Raw genomic sequence first — 19,656 nt, 5'->3', positions numbered from 1 at the left:
AGGGGACTCAATTTATTCTCAACCTCAGGACTCCGAAGGTGTCCTAACCGAAGGTCTCCTAAAGGGGCGTTCAACCGACAGAAAGTGGATACCAGAAATGAACTGAAATGACTTATCTCTGTCTATAAGATCTCTGATGCAGTCTTAACAGGACAAGTAGCATCCGGTGACATAGACCATAAACTTACTTTGTACATACCACTGTTTTCTTTGGAAGCTGCTAGTCATTTGCCCAACTTATCTCCAAAATGGAACTTGTTTGACCAGAGGCGATTCTAATGTCAGTGGGGCCCCCTAGCAAAAACCCAAAGGAATGAACATTCGGAACAAATCAGAGCTATTATAGTTCAAACTTGATCTGTTATTCACAATTTAGTGGCTTGGAGCCCCAAGTGGCTGCCTGCCTAGCCTGGTGACAAGGTGCACCTCTGTGTTTGACATATGTAAATGTGAAAAAGGCTAACTACAGTGGGGAGGAAAGCTGCATGGTATGGAGTGACTAATTGCTCTTCATAGCCTTGAGCGAGCAACCAGACCCTACATCGCTGCAGGGGACTCACTTGGCATGGCAGCAGGTGGCCCAAACGGTTACCGTAGTTTGCTTATTGTCCTTTTGATTACATTTTCATTCTCAGAGTGTCTTTATTTATTTTTTTTGTTTGTATTCATTCCATCCTAAACATACAGTACTGTATAGTTAATGTTATTCACACAGTGCACACACGTCACACACAGACATGTACAGTTATGTAGATCTAGACATATTGGGTGTTTGTGTATGAAAGAGCGAGAAAGACAGTGTGGGTAGCAGTGTCACCGCACAAATAGACCAGGCGCGATGTGATTCAAGCGACAGAGCGATACGCGCGATTGAAGCGACTACAGTATGTCCGTTACAAGCAGAAGGCAAAGCATTCAAAAATTCCCATTGGCTGTGGTCACTGACCTCTATACAGTCATTGACTGTCACGGCTTGTCGCCGAACCCCGTCATAGAAAGTTGAAAGGATTTCAACTTCAAACTGTTGCGCTCGTCGCGCACATCGCTCTAGTCTCCAGAATCGCTTTTGTCGTGTGACTCAATACAAAGTCAATTACTTCCGTCGCTCACCTCGCTCTTGTCGCGGTAGGTCTATTTGTGCAGTTATGGCTCTGAATAATTTGTTATTATTATTTTAATTTTTGTCCTGCACCTGCATCTTGGATGTGCGCACCACTACCTTTCTTGAATTAACCCATTGACGCCTAGGGCACCTGCAAAAAAGGGTGCTGAATGCCTGAGTCCTTTTTAAGAAAAGCTGCCCTTAGCATATAAAAACCTAAATATCTCAGCTACTGAAGCACACAAACATATGCACTAAATTGAATTTAAATGCTAAGACCCTCATCTTGCATTAGAATGTGTTCATTCATCTCAAACAAACAGAGATTTTTAATGAAGTTGTCTCAAATCTCATGAGCCTGAATGTTGCGTAATGCAGCTCCAGGCGCCAGGGCCAATGTTGCGCAACGCAACATCAGGAATTAATGGGTTAAGACGCGTTAATATATTACATACATGTTTTTATTGGTTAAAAGGCTTTCGCTTTAGCAGACTGCTATGTTACAGGTGGCAGGAGGTGATACAGAGAGCGGGCACAGAGTAGGGAACTTCCTGTTTAATGTGTGTGTGTGTGTGTGTGTGTGTGTGTGTGTGTGTGTGTGTGTGTGTGTGTGTGTGTGTGTGTCCTCCCAGATGTATGTGTGTGTGTGTATGCATGCATGTGCTTGCGTGCGCAGTCTGCACACATACGTAATTGTGTGTATGCCGTTTTCATTTTCTGTGTCATGAGGCATGTGCATAGCCGCTGAAAGCTTAGTCTGGGCTCAGGAAAAAAAGGCATTTAAAAGGGACCCCTACCCATTACATACAAGCTAGTGAGCAACCAATTCTGGACTGCCTCCCCCCTTCCCCTGGGCCCTGGAAAACACACACACACAGACACAGACACAGACACACACACACACACACACACACACACACACACACACACACACACACACACACACACACACACACTGTTACAAATGGTAACATGAAAGGGACTCAAAAACGGAAAATGGTATGAAATAAGAGGTATTTATTAAAAAGAGAGGGGGGTAACAAAAAGGGGAGCCGAGCTCCTATGCAAAAGTCTAGGGTATGAATGAATGAAAATACAAAGGGGCCGCGCCCCTGTAGAAAAAGCACAAAAATGCGTCAAAAAGTCGATGGCTTCCAAAAGCAAAAAGCAGCTGCAGTCTCAACCCGGGAAGTAGACGAGGCCAGATGCTCGGTGAAGGAGAGGGAGCTGGCGGTTAGCCTTCTGTTTTAACAGCAGCGCTCCGCCCCACTTCCCAGGTGCCGCCACTGATGAGTGCTGCTAGCCTGCGGAGGACAATAATTAAATTAAGGGTCCCCAACAAGACAGAATTGACAGGGGGAAAAAAAACAAACCAAAAAAAACCAAACTAAACCTGGCGGTAACACCCCCACCACAAAATAGAGACTATAGTCTCTAAAAAAAAGAAGAGGGGACAGAAAAGAAATGGGGGGTGCATAGTAATATGCAAGGAATGCATAAAACTATGCACCAACATTCAAACATTTTTACACTTATAGTGTACACCAAACCCACCACCATAAACATAAAACTAGGTTCACAAGACGCTGGAATGTAGCACCAGCATTACGCATGCCAAATGCCATGACATTATACTGCAAAAACGCATCGGGGGTCACAAAGGCAGAAATTAGTCTTGCTCTGGGGGTGAGGCCCACTTGCCAATAACCCTTCAGCAAGTCTAACTTGGAGACGAACGTTGCGGATCCGATTCTGTCAACGCAGTCATCGACCCGAGGCATTGGATAGCTGTCGGGAACGGTGACTGCGTTCACCCGGCGGTAGTCAGTACAGAAGCGATATGAAGAGTCGCTCTTCAGGACTAAAAGGCAAGGCGAACTCCACGGGCTGACACTCGGCTCGGCCAGCTTGTTGGACAGGAGATAATCGGTTTCCTGGCGTAAAATGGCACGCTTCGTCGGATTGACCCTGTATGGATGCTGTTTAATTGGGAGACTACTCCCTACATCGATGTCATGCTGTAGTACATTCGTCCTGGAGGGGACATCGCGAAATATCTCCGGGTACTCATGGACTAACGACACGATGTCACTTTGTTGTTTTGCAGTTAAATGCGACAAATGGTTTGGCAGCGTTGCCAACATCTCTGAATTCTTTAGTCGGCCCTGGACAATGCAGCGCAAGGGGGCCGTGTCAACATCCTCACTCTCAGCTACTGCGGAGAGTAGGACAACAGGTGAATCACGCGGCGCACGAGTGTGATAAGGCTTCAGCATGTTTATGTGGCAAACGCGAGAGCTGAAGCGCTTATCAGGGGTAGCAATCACACAATCCACATCAGACAGTCTCTTCTCGACACTGTAAGGACCGCGGTATTTGGCCTGGAATACAGACCCTGGGATAGGCATTAACACCAGAACTTTGTCGCCAGCTGCGAAGCTGCGGCTACGGGCTTTTCGATCGAACCGATGCTTCATCTTGTTCTGCGCATTATCAAGATTGGCTCTCGCGATGGCACGAGCGTGGTACAGGCGCGTGCGAAAGTCGCTCACGAATTGCAACAGACTTTTTGGCGGAGCAACACCAATCCAACGCTCGCTAAGCACGGTCAGTGGCGTGCGCAGTTGGTGGGCGAATACGAGCTCGGCTGGACTGAAACCAGTGGATTCCTGGACCACTTCACGAGAGGCGAATAGCAACCAAGGCACAGCATCTTCCCAAGACGCTCCAGTCTCCAGACAGAACGCACGGAGCATACGTTTGAGCGTTTGGTGGTACCTCTCCAACGCGCCCTGGCTGGCAGGATGGAACGCTGAGGACACCTGGTGGGTGATCTGGAGTGACTGGAGAGCCTTGGCGAACGCTTTGGACATGAAGTTACTGCCTTGGTCGCTCTGAATTTCACGTGGAAGACCAACGAACGAAAAGAACCGCAGCAACGCCCTCACTATAGCTTTGGTGGTAATTTTCCGGAGGGGAATAGCCTCTGGGTAGCGAGTGGACGTGCACATGACGGTTAACAGATACTGGTAGCCACTTTTTGACCTGGGGAGTGGACCGACGCAGTCTATAATTACGCGCTCAAACGGCTGGCCTACAGCTGGAATGGGGTGTAAGGGCGCAGGTGGTATTATTTGGTTGGGCTTTCCAGCAAGCTGACAGGGGTGACAAGACCTACAGAACTCTGCTACGTCACGCCTGACACCTGGCCAGAAGAAATGCCGTTGAATCCGATCATACGTTTTACCTACGCCACTATGGCCAGCGAGACCATCATGGGCCATGCTCAGGATGGCGGAGCGGTATTTGGACGGTACCACTATCTGCAGGATTGGCGACGGACAGTCCTCAGATTTCCTCATGAGGACACCATTGTGTAGGTAAAAACCCTCGGAGACGGTGCCTATTTCCGAATCGGAACACAATGAATCGAAACAGGTTACGAGACTATCATCAGCTTTCTGCTGTTTAATCAGCTCAGATGGGGACAACGAGAAGTCAGGGCCGTCGTGCAGTAATTTCGGGATTGCCGGGTCTAACACAATTTTGCTTTTAGGACCTTTTTCCTTGAGCCTAACGCACGCCTCTGGCTTCAACATGAATGTGTCAGCTAGAACGACGTCTGGGTCCGCCTTGGACTCGACAGCCTTTCTAGCTTGGGCACGCGTCACTACATTGGCGGAAAACACATCAGGATGCTCGCGCTCACATTGATCGGGCGTGTCGGATACCAACGGTGTGGTCACTACTTCGAGCGGCGCATCACAGCTAAACACGTTACCGCGGCCAATGTCGTTACCCAGCAATAGTGTGACACCTGGGATGGGCAAAGAGTTATGGACAGCAACAGTCACTTCGCCACTAACAAGGTCAGACCGCAATACAATACGGTGGAGGGGCATCTTGGATACCCCCTTTCCAATGCCACGAACCAGCACACTACTGCCTGTGGCAGTGCGCGCCGACAATGGCAGGACCCCCTGTAGAAGTATAGTTTGATTCGCACCGGTGTCGCGTAAGGGCCAAAACATACCAAGGCGGAACGGAACGGTCGCAGGACGGACGCGGTCTTTCTGCTTAGTTTTGGCCGGCGTGCTTTTCTCTGCCTTGCACACTGACAGCGTCGGCGTGCGCGGCCAGTCCTATTCAAAACCCTAGCCACAGCCAAAGCTAGCATGCTACTTTGCCATTTATTTGAATGAGACACCGCCGGTCGCCGGCGTGAAAAATACGCTCGAGTTCTATTTTCCAAATGCAGCGCGGCGCGGAGCCGGCTCCCGCGCCGCTGACGCCCGACTACCGCCGGTTGGTGTGTAAGGACAGATAGGTTTCAATGTATTTTCACTGACGCCGGTAAAAACCGTGGCCGTTCCGCGCCGCTTTACCGCCTTGGTGTGTCAGACCCCTAATATGCGTACTGGCATTGGAGAGGCACCGGACACGGACACGGTTCCTTCTAACAGGAATGGTTCATACAACGACTCGTCTACGGTTGTGACATTATCGGAACAACGCTGTAGGGGCTGAAGTGAGTGCACCAAACCAGCACTCTTAGTGGTAGCATCTCTCGCACGTTTGCGCTTCAATTTAGGGCAATCAGCTATGACATGGTCAGGTTTACTGCAGTAGAAACAGCCTGGCTTATCAGAAGGTACAGACGGCGACGTTGTGCCACTGCGATTACTAGACACAGGAGACGATGAACGATATTTGGCATAGGCACGGTCCTGATGAATGAGAGTGTACTCATCCGCCAGGACACATGCAACGGACAGAGTCTTTGGTTTCTGCTCGCTGACATGTGTTGCAACAGAAGGCGGCAAACAGTTGATAAATTCCTCGAGTAGAATTAGCTCGCGTAGTTTTGCTCGGTCATCTGCTTTGACTACAGCACACCAACGATCAAACGAAGTTTCCTTCTTCCGGCCAAACTCGACATATGTCTGATCAGCTTTTTTTCGAAGCTTACGGAATGTCTGGCGATACGCCTCGGGGGTTAACTGGTAACCGCGCAGAATGGCATCTTTTACATCGGCGTAGATGACACTATTTGCAACTGGGAGAGACGAGTAAATTTCCTGGGCTTTCCCAGTCAAAACACACTGGAGGAGAGAGGCCCACTGATCTTTTGGCCACCCAAAGTTAGTTGCAACCCTCTCAAAGTGCGGAAAATACCGCTCAACGTCAGTCTCAGAGAAGGGGGGCACCAATTTGATATTCTTCGCCACGTCAAAGACAGTTTTGTTTTTGCTCTTTTCCGCTTCTAATTTTAGGCGATCACGCTCCAACTCTAATCGCTGTTTTGCAAGTTCTGTCTCTAACTCTAAACGTCGCTGCTTGAGGTCTAACTCTCGCAGACGGATAGTTTCAGAGGGACTATGCGGAGCGGAGGGAGAAGTCGGCGATGTGTTTTTGACTGGCGTACGATGTGGCAATACCCCAGTTTCGGCGAAGACGTCGAAGAGTTTCCTTTTAATGCTATCTTTGGTCTTCTGCTCCTCAGTGTCTAACGCGATGTTGTACTGTTTGGCTACTTCCAACAATTCGGGTTTGCTAAAACGATGCAGTTTAGTGCGTGACGGGGATTCAACAAAACCTTTGATGGCGGCCATGATTACTAATGATAACGAACAGCTGATCAATCACGGATAGTCGTAACAATTCGAGTGTGCATAACAAACCGGCGACTAAACAGGCACACAGATTAACTAAATGCTCCCGAGCCAAGTAGCAGCAAGTCAAGGCCAAATAGGCGTTGGAATGGAGCTACAATCAAGCTACGATCAAGTAGCAACAGGTGGTCAATTAAGACAGGCACGGATGTGCAGACAGGACCACAAAAACAGACTTCCCGGAAAAACAGGCAGTTTGGCTCATGCGTTGGGGGGGGACAAGTGGCGAGTGAAAAACACCTGGGCAGGGGTGGGTCCTACTCTGATCCTGCTCTAAAAAACAGAGAGAAAACAAGAGCCTGACTAACTACGTATCTTCAGTGGCGTACCCAGCTCGAGGCTTCAGGGAGCCCCCTCCTGGGATAGCCACAAAAACGACTTGAGAAAGGAAAAACAAAAACACCCAGCCCAAAAACGGTACTCACCACAGGGGAAAAACGCAGCACGGCCAAAATGCGAACTAGACTACAAAAACGAGGTGACGGGAGAGGTCTAGGGGGAAATGTCCCGGTGAGCGCCCAATATGTTACAGGTGGTAACATAAAAGGGACTCAAAATCGGAAATGGTATGAAATAAGAGGTATTTATTAAAAAGAGAGGGGGGTAACAAAAAGGGGAGCCGAGCTCCTATCCAAAAGTCTAGGGTATGAATTAACAAAATAAGGGGCCGCGCCCCTGTAGAAAAAGCACAAAAATGCGTCAAAAAGTCGATGGCTTTCAAACAGGCAAAAGGTGCAGCTGCAGTCACAACCGGGAAGTGGACGAGGCCGGATGCTCGGAGTGGGAGAAAGAGCTGGCGGCTAGCCTTCAGTTTTAATAGCAGCGCTCCGCCCCACTTCCCAGGTGCCGCCACTGATGAGTGCTGCTACTGTGGAGGACAATAATGAAATTAAGGGTCCCCAACAAGACAGAATTGACAGGGGGAAAAAAACAAAGAAAGAAAAACCCAAACTAAACCTGGCGGTAACACACACACACACACACACACACACACACACACACACACACACACCGTGGGCTTTTCCTGCATGTGATGTCCTTGCTGTAGTAGGATGACAAAACCAAAAGGGCGAATCACAGGGAGGCCATCCAGGGATGCTGACAGAGGGGGACAAAGGGGTCAGTTGTTCCGGGCCCAGAGAGAGAGAGAGAGAGAGGGGTGGGGGCGGGGTGCAGAATTGGATTCTCATAGCATTGCATGCACTGTGAGGGGGGGGCCCTCTGAGGTGATTTTGTCCCGGGCCCAGTCAAAGCTGTCTGCAGCCCTGAGGCCAACAGCAAGTGTGGCTCCATGCCTGTCCACACAGATCCACCCCCCTATGCTATATCCGTGTGCTTCACACAGATAAAGACTTGTAAATAGACGCTACATGAAAGGTGTGGTGTTGCAAGGACAGCGCTCAGTCAGTCACGTAAGACTTCAAAGGCACAGCGTTCGGTCGTACATAGCACATTGTGTTATGTGTATTATTGAAGAGGACGAAAGCACAAGGGTTTTTTGACACAAGCTCTTTAATCGGCAACTAATGTAGCCTAGCTACCTATTCATTCTCTTTCATTGATTGTACTGTTTGTGTGAGTGTGCGTACACATCAAATAGAAATTCAAATCAGGTTCTGGCCTATACACCACAGGCTACATACTGTAGTGTTCACACTGAGAGCTTCGTAGCATAAAAGTAACCACAAATGTGAATTGTCAACTGACAATAAAATATATGGATTTGTTTTTTATTTTTTAAATGCAGCCATGATGCAGGATACTTCTCTAGTATTTGTATTTCTCTATCCGTGTACATCTGTTACAAAAAAAGCTGTGAAAATAACTTTTATGATGCAGCTGAGATACATACGATAGATTAAAACACAACAAACACACCGTTGAAACAATAAAATATGAAATATTAAAATATAGATCATAAATAGATATATGGATGATTCATGTGCACAGTCACACCATTTACCACCACACCACACATGCTTGACACTTATCTAATACAAATTGGTCTATCCTCTTGGTTTCATCAGACCACAGGACATGTTTCCAGCAATCCATATCCGTAGTCTGTCTGTCTGTCTCTCATGAGACCATGATGAACAAATTGGCTTTAGATGGTGTCAAGAATGTGTGGTGGTAGCCGATTGAGTAATACGAAGAAAAGTGTCCCATGATTACAGTCAATCATGATAATGGGACTGACATGGTTTGGTGCAGCATAAATGCTGTGAACATTGGGAAGCTGAATGTCACACAAAAAAACATCCATGTACTGGGACATTGAAGCAGATCATGATTCTCTCTATGGAATTTAAACATAGGGGTGTACTCAGTTTTGCACCACCATCATTTCACAAAAATGGAAAAAATGTGCTTAAGTTGTATTATTGACCTTACTTTTCTGTTGCACTATACTGTGAGCTCGAGTGGAAGTAGAAGTACTTTGACTGATGCAGATGGCACTGGCAGACATTGTTGCCAGATTAGGCCATTTGGGATGGGAAAACTGGAAAAATTGGCCATTTGGTAGTTTTTTTCTGCAGTTTTGTGCCCATAGAAATCAATGCAATTTGGTGAAATTGGGCGGAATTTGGCACATTTTTGGCGGTTTTTGAGAACCTTTTGGGCGGGATTTGATCAGACACATCTGGCAACACTGCTGGCAGATGACCATACATAGTCATACACCAGTTATTCCACTCTGCCTAATGCAGTGTTTCTCAAACTTATTCAGACCGAGGACCACTTTGTCCCCCCAAAAATGTTCAGGGACCACATGTCGACAGTTGACGGGTGCTAATTTGACACGTCTAATTTCGGTGCAGATCACATACGTTTTATTCACATTTACAAGCCTGTCTTATTGTGGTGAAAATGAGACTTCAGCTATGTTCAGCTTTGTAATAATATTACAAATGTAGCTTACTGCTAGCTTGTCTTGGAAAAATAGAAATCCCCTTGCGGACCACCTGAGCTCTGTCACGGACCACTAGTGGTCCCCGGACCACACTTTGAGAATCACTGGCCTAATGCAATGCCTGCTTCTACTTTTATTTTACACACCTCTGGAGCCAATGTATACACCATACACCATGACATACTGAATCTGTAGTTTGTTGTGCCCATGTGTGTGTGTGTATGCATGCGTCCGTGCGTGCATGTGTGTGTGTGTGTACACGGGCAGCCGTGGCCTAGTGTTTAGGGTTAGGTCTTTCAATCTGGGGGTTGTAGGATCAAATCCCACCTGACCTCTCCCTACACCTCCATCCTTCATGGCCCAAGTGTCCTTGAGCAGGGCACCTAACCCCAAATTGCTCAAGGGACTGTGACCAACAGTCTGAAAAGTAAGTGTATTGATGTGTGTGTGTGTCTGTGTGTCTGTGTGTCTGTGTGTGTGTGTGCGTGCGCGTGTGTGCGCGCGCGTGTGCCTGCGCGCCTGGCACATGCATGCGCGATTGCGCGTGTCGTGTCAATGCAGGCAGCCGGTTTCAGCGCAGCACCGTCGGCATCTTCATCGGCCTCATCTGGTGCTACGCGCTGCTGTGGGCGGTCTGCCCCCTGCTGGGCTGGGGCGGCTACGGCCCCGAGCCGTACGGCATGGCCTGCTCGGTGGACTGGGCCGGCTACCAGAGCACGCTGAACGACTCCACCTTCGTGCTGGCGCTGACGGTGCTGTGCACGTTCCTGCCGTGCGTGCTCATCATCTCCTCCTACTCGGGCATCGCCTGGAAGCTGCACAAGGCCTACCAGACCATACAGAACAGCGACCAGCTGCACAACTACGGCAACGTGGAGAGGAAGGTCACGCTGGTGAGTCAGTGGGTTGGTGTGTGTGTGTGTTGTGTCTGTGTGTTGTATGTGGGTTGGTGTGTGTGTGTGTGTGTGTGTGTGTTTCGTGCTTGCTTGTGTGTGTGTGTGTGTGTGTGTGTGTGTGTGTGTGTGTGTGTGTGTGTGTGTGTGTGTGTGCGCGCGCATGTTCAAGAGCAAGGTACATTGTGTGTATGTGTGCGTGCGTGCGTGTGTGTTTGTGTTTTATGTATGTGTGCCAGACACATCCCCCAGTCTGGCGAGCTGTCTTGCTGTGTGTGGCTCATGTGCATGGCTGAGTAGGGCAGCAGGGATGGGAGAGGAAAAAAGGGAAGAAAGAAAGAAAGGGGATTAAGTCAGGTCACTTGTCGGGCTGCTGCCTCTGAACAATAGAGCATTTTCTGGAAAACAAGATTGCCGTGATGGAGAGCAAGAGGATTTGTGCTGTTTTCCATGAACCTAAAACAAACGAATTCAAAAGGGTAGGAATTATCTAGCCTGGGCGAAAGCCGACTGTTGACTCCGTCAAACAGTCTGGCGAAAGCTAAGAGGACTCTGTCTCCGTGGAGGGTGGGAGATGGTCTGATCTTACTTTGCCATTTAAATTCATTGGAGATGGTCTGATCTTACTTTGCCATTTAAATTAATTGGAGTTCCGAATTCAAATTAAAATCCATTTTGTGCCTTATTAGCATGACTGCTACGATATAGTGTCACAAAAGCATACAAATAACAAAATAAAAGTATGAATAGTGTTACCTTAACCAATCAGTAACAGACTTTGCGGATGAGTTCTGCGCCACCACTCTCAACTGTTCGCTCATTGGCTAAACAGTGAGCGAAAAGAGCTAGGACTATGTGCGGAGCCAAAATCTGTGGGTGGAGTACATAGGATGGCGTCGCCAGGCTAGGAATTATCAGACCTGCATTAAGAATACACAGTCCAGTCCGTTGTGTTCATGAAAGGTGTTCTCGTGTTCACGTAAAGAAAGTAAAGGAAAGGGAAGTGTGCAATGGGCATTTGAATGATAACAAACACGATTATTTTGACCATGTTAAAAGCTTAATAAAGTTATGGTTAAAAAAGCCAACGTATATTCATTTCTGGGTGTATTACTGGGAAAACAATCTTCCAAGTAATATATAGCTAGGGTGTCAAATATAAGGCCCTGGGCCAGATGTGCCCCACCCCCGCCAGATGGTTAAATCCGGCCTCAGACTTCTATCTATCTATCTATCTATCTATCTATCTATCTATCTAGGCCTATCTATCTATCTATCTATCTGTCTGTCTATCTGTTGTTTATATTTTGCAGTATGTGAAGCACTTTAGGCTGCCTGTGTATATCTATCTATCTATCTATCTATCTATCTATCTATCTATCTATCTATCTATCTATCTATCTATCTATCTATCTATCTATCTATCTCTATCTATCTATCTATCTATCTATCTATCTATCTATCTATCTATCTATCTATCTATCTATCTATCTATCTATCTATCTATCTATCTATCTATCTATCTATCTATCTACAGTGAGGAGAATAAGTATTTGATCCCTTGCTGATTTTGTTGGTTTGACCACTAATAAAGACATGACCAGTCTATAATATTAATTATAAAATGTATTCTAATATGGAGAGACAGAATATCAAAAAGAAAATCCAGAAAATAATATTATATATATTAATTGATTTGTATTTCATTGAGGAAAATAAGTATTTGATCCCTCTAGTCAAAGAAGACAAAATACTTGGTGGCAAAGCCCTTGTTTTCTTGTACAGAGGTCAGATTTTTTCTTTCAGTTAATGACAATGTTTGTGGATATATTAGAAGGGATTTTTGTCCACTTTTCTATGCAGATCATCTCTAAATCAGTTAAGTTGTATGACTGTATCTTGGCAAATGGGAGCTTCTGTTCCCTCCACTGGATTATTATAGGGTTAATGTTTGGAAACTGTCCAGGCCACTTTATGACCTTAATGTGCTTCTGCTTTAGCTACTCCTTCGTTGCTCGGGCTGTATGTTATGGATTATTATCATATTGGGAGGCCAATCCATGACCCACCTTCAGTATAGTGGTGATGGTAAGGAGGTTGGCATGCAGCATTGTACGTTTACATGTCTCCCTCCATCCATTTCTTGATGATGTGAAGTTGTCCTGTGTCCTGGCCAGACAAACAAACTCAAAACATAATGTTACCACTTTCATGTATTATGTTGGAGAAGGTGTTGTTCTTGGGATCGTAGACAGCATTTTTCTTCCTCAAAACACATTGAGTAGCGTTCATGCCAAACAGTTTGATTTTGGTGTCATCTGATTCCAGTACCTCCCAATCATATCCTAATTCAGTTTGATGTTCATTAGCAAACCTCAGGTGAGCCTGAACAGGTTCCTTCTGAAGCAGGGGTACCATACATGCACTGCAGGATTTTATTCCGCTGTGGTATTAAGTGTTTCCAATAGTTTTCTTAGTGATTGAGGTACCAGCTGCCTTGAGATCATTTCCTAGCTCTTCCCATACAGTTTTAGGGTGCCTTTATCTCTGTTTTTCTGGTTATTGAATCCCCACAAGGTAAAATCTTGTATGGAACCACAGACAGGCCTAAGATTGATGACTGATTATCATTTTGTATGTCCTAAAATGTGAAAGAAATGCACAAACAGTTTGCTCCTTAATATCCAGGAGCCCATTTCAGCCTTGTTGAGTTCTAAAATCTTGTCCCTGACGTCCTTTGACAGCTTTTTGGTCTTTCCCATGTTGGCGAGTTTAGTTTGATTGATTGACTCATACTATAGACCAGAGACGTGCGGTCAGGGTAGGCAGGGTAGGCAGTGCCAACCCTGGGATAAATGTCTTAAAAATAAAAACTAACACGTGTTTTAAAAACATATTCTTCAGAGTTCACATACACAACAATAACATTGATTCAGCATAAATTATGAGCTGTTTAAAGTACAGTATACACAGGGCAACGATCAAAAACCTAAATAATCGCACGAAGCAAAGCGCTCAGGCTTGGGCAGGTTGCCGTGGCAAGGCGCAGTCCCGGCTGGTAGCAGAGACAGGCTGAAAGCAGAGCTTTCGAATGCCAGCCAGGCAGCCCGGTAAGGCTCGCTTTTCCTCTGCCTAGCCTGCCTTCAATGCTGTCAATGTAGAAGTTTGCGCATGCGTATTAACCCTATTCAGACTGGGCTTTTTTTGCATTCCTGGGCCTGGGGGGGGGCTCTTTTGACCCCCCCCCTCATAACTCATGAACGGAATACGGTATGACCACCAAACTTTGGGGAGATGATCTACATATGGACATCTATGAATGACATCATTTTTGTGTCATTATCTGGTATTATGATGTCATAATGACATCATCTGATTATAATGCCCTAAATCTCGCCATAATGTATTTTCCATCAAATTTAGGTAATCCACTTCAATTTTAATGATCATATGCTTCAGACCACTTTAATGCTCACAAAGCTGTCTGATACTAATGGAAATAACAAAAAAATTGAAAAAGGAACAATAATGAGACTTAGATCAGTGATTTTCGGTCAGACATACCTGTCAGAAAACCGTTGCCATGGCATCGGCAAAAATGATAAACGTAATCTTTTGGTACTAAACTGTAGCCAACTAAATTTTAGGAAAAGTCACCAAGTTTCGTAGTCATAGCTTAAGTCGTTAAGGAGTTATACGTCATCAAAGTTGGTGCGGGCACTTTTAGCCCCCCCCCCCAGTCTGGATAGGGTTAAGTTGTCACATAGCTTGTCAATGGGACTAAAAGCAGAGCCTTTAGTCTGTGGCGGGAGTATGTGAGCCAATCACAGCGCCCAAAATGAAAAATTGTTACAATTCAGGTAGTAGCCAATTTCTGCCCTACAGGCAGCTATGATAGCAACAACTAGCAAGGCAAGGCTTGTTCAAATCTCTAGCCGTATCGGAAAGAAAACATGGCAGTCTTTGGCTTTTTGTCTTTATTATTTTAAAAAATGCCGAGAAGTAGCAAGAAAGACGGTTCAAGTGACAGACAGCTGAGCCGTTTGCAATCGCTGCATTGTGGAAATATTCAACATCAGATGGGTAGCAGCTTCAAGTAGTTTGCACTGGGACAAAATGTCTTCATCATGTCAACCACCCCGGGCTTTTAATGGAACTAGCTTGCATGAAAAACACAGCCTACTCGTGATTCTGCTTTAAGGTAAGACTCATCTAATTATTATGCTGTGGGTAGCCTTTTAACATGAACATGCTCAAGTTTTTTCGTGGTGCCTTTTGTTGTCACTTGTTTGTCAGGGTGTTGACATTGAAGATTGGTTGTGCGGTGGTGGACATGAATAGACCGTGTGTGTGTTATTATGGACGCGAGATTGTTTTTTGAGCTTACGACATGACTCCATTTCCCTAATTTATTATGATGATGACTACGCAATGCGTGAGTTGTGTGGAGCCTGTTAGCAAGTGCAGCTGCGTTCTTTTGAAATGCGCGGTGTGCGAGTCCAGATCAACGTGGAACAGGACGATTGACTGGGGATGGTTTCTCGGAGTGCTTCCGCACTCACAAATTGACTTAATTTGAAACACCTTGCACAACCGTAGCTGAAGTGTTTGAGAATACTATCACGCACAAGAATGAGTCTCAGAAGTGGTTTCGTTGGTTTACTCGATACTGTCTGAATGCACGGGTCATGTTTGCAAGCAACCCGCCCCCTTGCCTACTTTCCTTCTTGTCTGTGAGTGTTTGATTATCAGCACAAAACGCGGCAGTGAAGCAGGAGCTGTTACCTAGGTTGGTTTATTGCTAAATGTAAATCGTTTCCCCCTCACATGCTATGGTGTGATTCACAGTTGGTGAACTAGACATTTTATCTTCAAAAGTAGGCTACACTGTGCCACCCTCCATCCATGTGAAACACCCTGGCATTTGCAACAGAATAAACAGAAGAGCAACAAAATCAACTGCTAAAGCCAAAAGTTAAAGCTTTTCCCCCAAAATGTTGTAGCTTTCTAAATTATTATTGTAAAATGTAGGCCTACAGGTCCTTAAAGGTGTACAAAGTATGGGTCCTGGAGCTAATTTGGCAATTTGGCAAAACAAATAAGTGTAGCTGGCCTTTTCAAGAAATTGAAATTATGTTTTCACTTATTGTTTCAGATTTAGGTCTACTGACAATGTCCAAATGTCTAAATAGTGTAGCCTATTTACTTATTTAGTTATTAGAGCTGTGGTGGTTAAGCACTGATGGCATCTTATAGCCTACTTTATATTTACAGTATTTAGAGAAACATACTAATTTGTTGCACATTAAAGACCATATCAGCATGTTTATGTGAATAGGCCTATTTGCCTATTCAAACCATACCTTGTGCCCCCCCTCTCACACACACACACACACACACACACACACACACACACACATACACACACACACACACACACACACACACACACACACACACACACACACACACACACACACACACACACACGTTACATTTCAGATCTGCATGAAAGGGGACTATTTGTTCAAAGTTTTTAGTCTTTTGTAAAAGTTTTTAGCTGATAGTGACTCTCCAGATTTGGTTAAAATGCAGGAAATTGCATCTAAGAAATACATTTTTTTCTGGGGGAGGACCGAACCCACCGTTAATATATATATATATATATATTCTATATTTACTGCCTACCCTACCATACCCTTCACTGCACGTCACTGCTATAGACTGATTCTGCAGATTCAATGTGTCTTTTGTGCAGGTTACTATGTGTGTTTAATTCAGATAACAAGTTGATTGGAAGTGCCATTTGATCTGCGGGATCAGAACTCTTAATGGTTGGCAGGGGATCAAATGCTTATTTCCCTCAATAAAATATAAATCAATTAATATATATTCTTTAGAGTTAATTTCTGGATTTTCTTTTTGATATTCTGACTCTCCATATTATAATACATTTTATCATTAACATTAAAGACTGATCATGTCTTTGTTTGTGGGCAAACCAACAAAATCAGCAAGGGAATCTGCATCAGCAGCAATCATCTATCTGTTGTTTTTATTTTGCAGTATGTGAAGCGCTTTAGGCTGCCTGTGTATATCTATTTCTCTATCTATCGATCGATCGATCTATCGATCTATCTATCTATCTATCTATCTATCTATCTATCTATCTATCTATCTATCTATCTATCTATCTATCTATCTATCTATCTATCTATCTATCTATCTATCTATCTATCTATCTATCTATCTATCTATCTATCTATCTATCTATCTATCTATCTATCTATCTATCTATCTATCTATCTATCTATCTATCTATCTATCTATCTATCTATCTATCTATCTATCTATCTATCTATCTATCTATCTGTTGTTTATATTTTGCAGTATGTGAAGCGCTTTCGGCTGCCTGTGTATGAGATGTGCTCTGTAAATACACTTTACCTTACCTTCACCTTACGTTCAATGCAAAGGGACTTATGTAAGTCCCTTGTACGTTATGTCAGACATGTTGTTTTGCGATCGACCAAACGTGTTGTTTTGCCCTCTCATGGCCTCTCATTCAGCAGTTTCCTTTGGCGTCCACAGAGAAACCCGTCGTAATTGAATGTCAGTTGTTACAGTATTTCTCAATTGGTTTTGTACATTTCTCGAATCTCTCTCGCAATTTGCAAAACATATTATTCATTCTCAAAACAGCTTTAACAAATGGCAAAACACGGTGGATAACCTGCAAAACCGAGTCTCTTGCTCAAAACCCTTATTTGTCTTTCAAAACCAAGTTTTTTGTGTCAATAAATGTATCAGCGCCAGCAGAATGGTTAGTCATTGTGTCATAGTGTATGGACAAGCTAGTCAAATCAATTTCTCATGTTGTCAATTGAATAGTACACTCTTGAGGATCTTTTCTGAAGCGAAATGCTGTTTAGATTGGATGGGAAATGTTGTAAATTCAGTTTTATATTACATTGATCAGATACGATTGAGATAGTTTCATGCATTCAGTGACACAGCTTTTTGAGTGATATGACAAAAGCAATTGATAATGTACGAAATCACTGAGAATTGTACACAGCCATGGCATGGTGGACGAGAGCATTTGCTATATGCCGAAAACAATGAGAAACTGATTTGACCATGTGCACAGGTAACACCAGGAAGTCACAATTGAACAAAGACTTTTGAGAATCATTATTCTGTTGTGAGAAATGTACAAAACCAATTGAGAAAAACTGTAAGTGGCTCGATATAAAAGACCATGCTGTTTCAAAAGGGAGACCACTCTCTGCAAACTGTCTGTCCACATTGCTAAATCGGCTCAGTGCAATTTCCAAGAGGTCTGGGGTACATTGTCTCTCTCCAGCAGCACATGTTATTCCTTCCTATTGTCCTTTTCTTCCGATTTGTCATTGACATTTTGCTCCTCTCTGACTCTCTCTTGCACTTTCCTTTCTCAATTATCATATTGTTCGTCTCCTTCGGATTTTCGATGGCTATTCCCCTTACTCTTATCCCCAACCCCCTTCACTCTCTTGAACATCTATTTATTTAACTCCCCCTGATGTGTATCATTCAGACACCACACACACTCTTTACCATGAATACCAGCCATTACCCTCAAGTAGGCGTTTCAGAGTTTCCCACTTCAACCGCAACAGACTTAAACATGCCTTCATACATCAATCTATTATTTTGCTAAATCAGTCGTAAGACTGCTTAGTGTTATCACTCCACGTTGGTAATGTCTTCAAGTTATGCAGGTTGTATGTAATGTATGTATGTATGCATGTACCGGTATGTCTGTATATAGGCCAGTGTCCTTTGTTCTTGTCAATTGTGCAATAGTCTTATGATGTGATGTTATGTCTATGTCCTGTCGTAAACAAGTCTTGCTCAGGGATGCAAAATGAATTTCAGTGTAAACTGACAATAAATTATACGATCGTATCGTATCGTATCGTATCCTCTCTTTTGGTCTTTTCACCATCTCTCTCTCTCTCTCTCTCTCTCTCTCTCTCGCTCTCTCTGTGCATGTGTGTGTCCATCTCACCCTGCTCTTTCCCCACTCTTTCTATCTCTGTATCTCCAACTCTCTCTTTGCGTGTCTGTCTCACTTCCTCTCTTCTTCCTCTACCACTCCCTCCCTCCCTCCACCCACTCTCTCTCTCTCTCTCCGTCTCTCATTCACACTCTGTGCGTTCAAGACTCCATCTCACTCTGTTTGTATTCCTCCCTCTCTTTCTCCCCCTGTCTCCCTCCCTCTCTTTCTCCGCCTGTCGCCCTCCCTCCCTCCCTCTCCCTCTCCCCCTCTCTCTCTCTCTCTCTCTCCCTCTGTCTCCCTCTCTCTCTCTCAAATCAAATCAAATCAAATCAAATCAAACAAAGCTTTATTAGCATGAATGATGCAATCATTGTTGCTAAAGCTGATACAGAAGAAAAACAATATATATATAAATGTATTTTTTTTAAGGAAAATGAATGAAAAACAATAACAAATGTGATAACTTTCATTAAACTAGTGTAAATAATAAAATTAAATAAATAAAATAATTGTGTTAAATTAAACATAAATGAAATTATTCTTAAGGAAACTAACCATGTAGGCCATGTATATAATCTATATTTTTATATTTTAATACTCATACATACTGTAAATACATAGGCCTACATGCGTATACATGCACATACAAACTAAATGTTGTTCAAACATCTCTTAACTGGTGGCATGTCATTAAGTAATCTGCTGCTAAACAGCAATAGTTGATGTCTTCTCCCAATAATATAAATATCATTTCCGTTATTGACAGGTTGTCAAAATTGGGTATTTTTGTTCTCAGCATATTAAAGTATACCTGTCTTGTGGCAGTGTATTTGGAACAGTGAATTAAGAAGTGTTCTTCATTTTCGATCATGTTTATACAATATACACTGGTTCTCCTTTCTCTCGGTAACCACGTTTTGTGGTGTCTTCCCTTTTCAATGTTCAAATTGTGGTCACTTATTCTATATTTGAAGAGTTCAGATGCAAAACCCCCTAAGTGCCTTTTCAGAAAATAATCTTATTTCATTTTA

General features: G+C 44.2%; 1 protein-coding gene across 1 annotated transcript in view; it reads left to right on the top strand.

Annotated features, from left to right (window-relative positions):
• Nucleotides 1-19,656, top strand: part of opn8a (opsin 8, group member a) — a 49,880-nt gene that overhangs the window by 28,005 nt on the left and 2,219 nt on the right. The window contains exon 3 of the mRNA XM_063222205.1: nt 10,250-10,581. Coding sequence (XP_063078275.1) covers nt 10,250-10,581 — 332 coding nt within the window. The remainder of the gene's footprint in view (nt 1-10,249; nt 10,582-19,656) is intronic.

The sequence above is a fragment of the Engraulis encrasicolus genome, chromosome 18, assembly GCF_034702125.1.
Source record: "Engraulis encrasicolus isolate BLACKSEA-1 chromosome 18, IST_EnEncr_1.0, whole genome shotgun sequence".
NCBI lineage: Eukaryota > Metazoa > Chordata > Actinopteri > Clupeiformes > Engraulidae > Engraulis > Engraulis encrasicolus.
The sequence above is the reverse complement of the archived record's forward strand: the minus strand, read 5'-3'. Positions and strand labels throughout refer to the sequence as shown.